A 7791-nucleotide genomic window follows, 5' to 3' on the forward strand; every position below is an offset into this window, starting at 1 on the left:
TAACACATGCCTACAGTAAACACCATTCTACAGTAAGAACACATGCTACGTAATAACACATGCCTACAGTAAATAACACCATGCTACAGTACGTAATAACACCATGCCTACAGTAAATAACACCATTGCTACAGTAAATAACACCATGCCTACAGTAAAGAACACCATGCTACAGTAAAGAACACCATGCCTACAGTAAAACACCATCCTACAGTAAAGAACCTGCCTACAGTAAAGAACACCATGCTACAGTAAAGAACACCATGCTACAGTAAGGAACACCATGCCTACAGTAAAGAACACCATGCCTACAGTAAATAACACCATACTTACAGTAAAGAACACCATGCCTACAGTAAATAACACAATGTCAACAGTAAATAACACCATGCCTACAGTACAGCACGGCGGTGGCAGCATCCTGTTGTGGGGGTGTTTCTCTTCAGCAGGGACTGGAGCACTTGTCACGATAGAAGGGAAAATGGACAGTGCAAAATACCAACAGATTCTTGAGGAGAACCTACAACTCTCTGTCAGGAAGTTGAAAATGGGAAGATGGTTCACGTTTCAACATGATAAAGTACACCGCCAAAGCAACCGAACAGTGGTTGAAGGACAAGAAGGTGAATGTCTTTGAGTGGCCTAGTCAGAGCCCAGACCTAAATCCCATAGAGAATCTATGGAATGACTTGAAGAGTGCAGTCCATGAGCGGTCACCATGCAATTTGACAGAGTTTCAACAATTCTGCAAGGAAGAATGGGCAAATGTTGTAGAGTCTAGGTGTGCAAAGTTAGTAGAGACATATTCAAAGAGACTCATTGCTGTAATTCAAGCAAAAGGTGGTTCCACCAAGTATTAACTCAGGGGGGTGTTCACTTATCCAAATGGAGTATTTTACTATTTTAATACATTTTCAGATACATTTCAGATTTTACTTAGATATTGTGGGTTACTGTGTGTAAATAAAGCCGGAAAAAGTACAATTTTATGAGTTTTAATTTCAGGCTGTAAGGCAATAAAAGGGGAACATTTTGAAAGGGGGTGGTGACTTTCTATACCCACTGTACATCCCTGTTCGTGAGCATTTCTCCTTTGCAAGATAATCCATCCACCTGACAGGTGTGACATTTCAAGAAGCTGATTAAACAGCATGATCAATACACAGGTGCATATTGTGCTGGGGACAATAAAAAGGCCACTCTAAAATGTGCAGTTTTGTCACGCAACACCATTTTTGAGGGAGCGAGCAATTGGCATGCTGACTGCTGGAATATYCACCAGAGCTGTTGCCAGAGAATGTAATGTTAATTTCTCTACCATAAGCCACCTCCAACATCGTTTTAGGGAATTTGGCAGTACGTCCAACCGGCCTCACAACCGCAGACCACGTGTATGGCGTCGTGTGGGCAAGCGGTTTGCTGATGTCAATGTTGTGTACAGAGTTTCCCACGGTGGCGGTGGGGTTGTGGTATTGGCAGGCATAAGCTATGGACAATGAACACAATTGCATTTTATTGATGGAAATTTTAATGCACAGAAATACTGTGATGAGATCCTAAGGCCCATTYTTTTAAAGGTATCTGTGACCAAGAGACTGATACAGTATCAGTCAAAAGTTTGGACACACCTACTCATTCAAGGGTTTTTCTTTATTTGACATGAAAATAGGATGCTCTCGATGGTGCAGCTGTAAAACCTTTTGAGGATCTGAGGACCCATGCTAAATCTTTTCAGTCTCCTGAGGGGGAATAGGTTTTGTCGTGCCCTCTTCACAAATGTCTTGGTGTGCTTGCACCATGTTAAGTTTGTTGGTGATGTGAACACCAAGGAACTTGAAGCTCTCAACCTGCTCCACTACAGCCCCGTCGATGAGAACGGAGGTGTGCTCGGTCCTCCTTTTCCTGTAGTCCACAATCAATTTTGTCTTGATCACGTTGAGGAAGAGGTTGTTGTCCTTGCACCACACGGTCAGGTCTCTGACCTCCTCCCTATAGGCTGTCTCAATTGACTGATTTCCTCATATGAATTGTAACTCAGTAAAATCTTTGAAATTGTTTCATGTCGAGTTCATATTTTTGTTCAGTATAAATCTAAATCATAATTATAAAACGGGTTGTTTGGATCCTGAATGCTGATTGGACAAGCAGTTCGAAGTCTTGCTGTAATGCGCCGACATTGGCTCACCTTTGCCTGCTAACCTGAATAACAACAGTGTGTGTGAAGAGAGACGTTTGCGTTGATATTAATGCTGAGCAGACGGTTGTGATGGATGTGTTAATGTGATGACTGACGTCTAAACGGTTCACTACACTGGGAGGACCTGGAGACACAGCGTTCTCATTTCTACCAGTCAGCTGAGGCACAGGGTCCTCATTTCTACCAGTCAGCTGAGGCACAGGGTTCTCATTTCTACCAGTCAGCTGAGACACAGGGTTCTCATTTCTACCAGTCAGCTGAGACACAGGGTTCTCATTTCTACCAGTCAGCCGAGACACAGGATTCTCATTTCTACCAGTCAGCTGAGACACAGGGGTTCTCACCTTTCATCCGTAAGTGCCTGAGGGACACAGGGTTCTCATTTCTACCAGCAGCTGAGGCACAGGTTCTCATTTCTACCAGTCAGCTGAGACACAGGGTTCTCATTTCTACCAGTCAGCTGAGACACAGGTTCTCATTTCTACCAGTCAGCTGAGACACAGGGTTCTCATTCCTACCAGTCAGCTGGACACAGGGTTCTCATTCTACCAGTCAGCTGAGACACAGGTGTTCTCATTTCTACCAGTCAGCTGAGACACAGGGTTCTCATTCTACAGTCAGCTGAGACACAGGGTTTCTTCATTTCTACCAGTCAGCTGAGACCACAGGTTCTCATTTTACCAGTCAGCTGAGACACAGGGTTCTCATTCCTACAGTCAGCTGAGACACAGGGTTCTCATTTCTACCAGTCAGCTGAGACACAGGGTTCTCATTTCTCCCAGTCAGCTGAGACACAGGGTTCTCATTTCTACACCAGTCAGCGAGACACAGGGTTGTGATGTGCTCAGCTGTCCCACCCACACACACCGGAGCATTACTATACCTGTGAGGACTTTTTGGGGACCAACAATTGATTCCCATTCAAAACCATATTTTCCCTAACCCCAAACCCTGATTCTAATCCCTAAGCCCAAAACATACTTTTTATAAGTGAGAACCGGTGAATTGTCCTCACTTATCCACATTTTCTTGGTTTACTATTCTTCTGTAGACTTCTGGTGCTCACACATGGCTAGTACTACAACACACATGGCTTGAGTAACTACATATACACACATGGCTAGTACTAAACACACATTGGCATAGTACTACACCCCACATGGCTAGTACTCCACAGCATGGCTAGTACTAACACACAATGGCTGTACTAAACACACACAGCTATCAGCATGCTAGCACTTCCTAACACACACATGGCTAGTACTACACACACACTGAGTACTCACACACACATGGCTAGTACTACACACAACATGGCTAGTACTACACACACGATGGCTAGTACTACACACACATGGCTAGTTACTACACACACATGGCTATACAACACACTCATGGCTAGTACTACACACACATGCTAGTACTACACACACAATGGCTAGTACTACACACACATGGCTAGTACTACACACACATGGCTAGTACTACACACACCTCGGAAGGGTAACAAAGTCATTACACTCGGTCCAGTGATGCGAGATGTGACACTGGCGTGATGTCAACAGATGGACTCACTTAGGATTCTAGAAGGGGCAGAACATAAAAATATATAATACACAAATGTTCTATTAAGGCCATGGCATAATGGAAGAGAATGTGTTGTGTAAAAGAAATATACATCCTGTGATTCGACCGGCGTGTGTATTTATGGAGATTAGATATAAATCAATTGATCAATAACATTCCACTCACATCCAATCCTCGCGGTCTGTTGAAATCATTGCACACACAGAACAATGTTTAGATTTTTATCTCGGCTTTTATAGATTTTTTTTTAAAACAAAAAAGAATAAAATAACTGATTAAATCAAATTTACAATAGACATTATGCAATCATTATGCATTTACTACTTTCTGGTACGTTCTGCAGCAGCTGTCACGAAAAACACAGAAGCACCACTGGAGGGGGAGAGTGGGGTCATGGCACTTGGGAGAAATAGGAGGTAAGGTGGGGGTTGCCAAGGTAGCTAGTACAGGGTGTTGTGGGCTGGTGAGGTATGGCTAGGACAGGTTTGTTGGGGTGGTGAGGTAGGCTAGGACAGTTTGTTGGGCGTGGTGAGGTAGGCTAGGACAGGGTTTAGTGGGTGTGTGAGTAGGATAAGGACAGGTTGGGCTGGTGGGATGGGACAAATGGGGTAAGTTGGGCTGGTGAGGTAGGCTGAAGTAGGGGCTAGAAGTTGAGGTAGTATGGCTGGTGAGGTAGGGTGAGGAGGGGGAAGTTGGGCTGGTGAGGTAGGTGAAGGAGGGCGGGTAAGATTTGGGCTGGTGAGGTTAGGGTGAGGAGTGGGTAAGTGGGCTTGTGAGTACGGTACGAGGAGGTAAATTAGGCTGGTTGAGGATAAGGTGATGGAGGGGTAAGATTGGCTGGTGAGGTAGGTGAGGAGGGGGTAAGTTGGGCTGGTGAGGTAGGTGAGGAGGGGGTAAGTTAGGCTGGTGAGGTAGGTGAGAAAAAGGGTAAGTTGGGCTGGTGAGGTAAGATAGAACGGGGTAAACTTATCCACTGAAAAAGTCACTGAATATATAATTAATTTAATTCCATACGTCACTTATATAAATATATATAGAACCAAAAAAGAACAATACTCTTCTGAGAAAAACAGCGATATACAGAAACCCACAACAGCAGTATAAAGGCCAACAGAAAGCAGGAGAGAGCAGTTGGAGAATGTGCAGAGAGAACGAGAGCATGACAGAGTATGAGACAATTGGCTAAATAGAGAGAGTTGGGGTAGGAGAGAAAGATAAAAGAAAGAGAGCAACTGTGCATATGAACGTTTAAATAAGTCAGCCTGAGAGAGAGAGAGAGAGTTAGAGAGTTAGAGAGCTAGAGAGTTAGAGAGCTAGAGAGCTAGAGAGTTAGAGAGTTAGAGAGTTAGAGAGTGAGAGTGAGAGAGTGAGAGAGCGAGAGAGCGAGAGAGCTAGAGAGCTAGAGAGTTAGAGAGCTAGAGAGAGAGAGAGTTAGAGAGCAAGAGGAGGAAGTCTGGAGGAGAGCGAAGGGAAGGATGGACTGAAGTTGACTGTCCAGTGTGTTCAGGAGCGCCACGTGACCCTGTTGCCTGTCTGTGCATGGACGTGGGTGTTAGCACAAATACACAGCAACAGTGATCCACATGCTCACGTATCTAATGTGCTCTTTAGGTATCAATAATATAAAACAAAACAATTGAAAATGAAAATATATTTTCATATTTTGCAAACACCATCTTCTCAGTTTGTGTTCTGTGTTCACCTGTTCCCCTTAACGTGTGACGTCTTGTCCCACTTTCCTGTCCGTCCAAACTGCTCAGTCCCCTCAGTCCAACTCCTTACCACTCCTACTTTTCAAAAGTCCCTTCTCTACTTTCTTTTCACTGGGAGCTGGCCCTCTCCAGCACTCTTAGGTCATAGTTCTTTTTGGCGGCCCTCAGTTTGAAGAGGCTCGCCCCACTGTTGTTGAGTTTGAAGGAAGCACTCTGTGCAGCCATGGTGGAAGGGAACACAGCCACCACCGTGTAGAGGTGAGCCGGGTCGCTGCCGCGGCCGTCGCCCTTCCCCCCTCCAGGCCCCATCCCAACCCCAGGACCGTGATGCCCTCCTGGGCCACAGTAGCCTCCACGGCCCCCCACCACCGGGTCCTTGAGCCACTGGATCTTCGCACCGCACATGGACAGCTGGTTGAAGAGCTTCTCGGCCTCAGGGCGACTGATGCCCTCTGGGAGATCTGTCACCTCCAGCACCCGACTCACCACTGGCGACGGGAAGACAGAGGTCAGACAAGACACGAATATAACTTACACACAATAACTGAAGGAATACATTCAGACCCATTCCAGTAAGTCATTGTCAATAAAAATGTATTATTATTTGACCTACCTGGTATAATAAAGGACAAATAAAGATCAAGCATTTGTGTGTGTGTGTGTGTGTGTGTGTGTGTGTGTGTGTGCGTGCGTGTGTGATGGTGAAAGCATAAGGTAGTCTGTAGATCTAGCGTTTGCAATGTCATGAAGAAGTCTGATGTCTTACCGACGTCAGTGGTCCCCAGGTCTGTAGATTGAGACTTCAGTGTCTGTCTCTTCCCTCTCGCCCCATGCTTCATTCCTACTTGGCTCTGAAATTCACCAACAGCACCAGGGTCAAGCAGGTAATAGGCTAGTTATAGGTTATAGGCTGGTTATATGCTACACTTGAAGGGACGCGGAGGGCCGGAACAGAGACGAGGGAGGGATGGAGGGAAGGAGAAAGAGAGAGACACTACCTGATGTGAGCTGTAATTGGTCTGGCTGTGGATGAGAGGAGAGGGACAGAGGCTGTACTGGAGAGGCTGGCCCAACAGAGAGTAGCACCCGTCACCTGCACACACATGGCACAGAACACAAACTGAAATATTATAGAAATATGTGTGAGCCAGAATCAAAAAGGTGAACGTGGGTTTAAAGGGTTAGCTGGGAAAGTTGGGGAGAGATGTGTCTGTGAAAGGCCAGGATAACGGAGTGTCTGTGAAAGGCCAGGATAACGGGCGGAGTTGCTGTGAGGCCAGGATAACGGATAGTCTGGAATAAAGGCAGGATAATCGGAGTTGTCTGTGATAAGGCCAGATAACGGAGTGTCTGTGAGAAGCCCGAGGAATATGAGCACAGGTTGGGTCTGTGAACGGCTCTAGGCGAAACGGAGTTGTCTGTGAAAAACGCAGGATAGTAATGTGCTGTGAAAGGCCGAAGTGGATAATACGGAAATGTCTTGTGAAAGGCCAGGATAAACGTGTGGTCTGTGAAAGGCCAGGATAACGGGTGTGCTCTGGGAAAGGCCAGGATAACGTGTGTCTGTAGAACATAACAGGATAACGGGTGTGTCTGCTGAAAGGCCAGGGATAGACTTTTGTCTGTGAAAAGGCCAGGATAACTAGTGTGTCTGCTGAAAGGCCAGGATAAGGGGATGTGTCTGTGAAGAGCCCCAAGGATACAGTGTGAGCCAGGATAAACGGATGTCTGTGAAAGCGCCCAGGATAAACTGTGTCTGTGTTGAAAGAGCAGATGATACTGTGGACTGTGAGGTAGTATGGGTGCCTGCTGGAAAGGCCAGATAACGGAGTGTCTGTGAGAAAGGCCAGGATAAGGAGCTGGAGCCCAGGATAGATCTGTGAAAGGCCAGGATATACGGAGTGTCTGGAAAGCCAGGACTAATGAGAGTGTCTGTGAGAGCGCAGGCCAACGGTGATGTCTGTGAAAGCCAGGGATTAACGGTAATGTCTGTGAAAGGCCGACGGATGGTATTGTTCTGGGGAAAGTGCTGGAGTGATATCGGTGTTCTGTGAAAGGCCAGAGAACGTGTGTATCTGTGAATCATACAGGGATATAAGTAATGCGGTCTAACGGAGGATAACGTGTCTGTGAAAGGCCAGGATAACTGTGTGTCTGTCGAAGGCCAGAGACTAAACTTGGGTTGTTCTGGATGAAAAGGCCCGGAGGAGTAACGGTGTCTGTTCTGAGACGGCCCAAGGGATAGACTGTTTGTGTAACTGGTGGAAGGGCGCAGGATAACTGTGTGTCTCTCAG

General features: G+C 46.1%; 1 protein-coding gene across 1 annotated transcript in view; it reads right to left on the bottom strand.

Moving 5' to 3' along the window:
- Nucleotides 1-4602: 4602 nt before the first annotated feature.
- LOC112072433 (R3H domain-containing protein 2) overlaps nucleotides 4603-7791 on the bottom strand; it is a 68281-nt gene continuing 65092 nt past the window's right edge. Inside the window, exons 20-22 of the mRNA XM_070439798.1 lie at nucleotides 6495-6589; nucleotides 6263-6347; nucleotides 4603-5984 (exon numbers count right to left, since the gene is read on the bottom strand). Coding sequence (XP_070295899.1) covers nucleotides 5605-5984; nucleotides 6263-6347; nucleotides 6495-6589 — 560 coding nt within the window. The 3' untranslated portion in view covers nucleotides 4603-5604. The remainder of the gene's footprint in view (nucleotides 5985-6262; nucleotides 6348-6494; nucleotides 6590-7791) is intronic.

The sequence above is a fragment of the Salvelinus sp. IW2-2015 genome, unplaced genomic scaffold (assembly GCF_002910315.2).
Source record: "Salvelinus sp. IW2-2015 unplaced genomic scaffold, ASM291031v2 Un_scaffold1927, whole genome shotgun sequence".
NCBI classification, from domain to species: Eukaryota; Metazoa; Chordata; class Actinopteri; order Salmoniformes; family Salmonidae; genus Salvelinus; species Salvelinus sp. IW2-2015.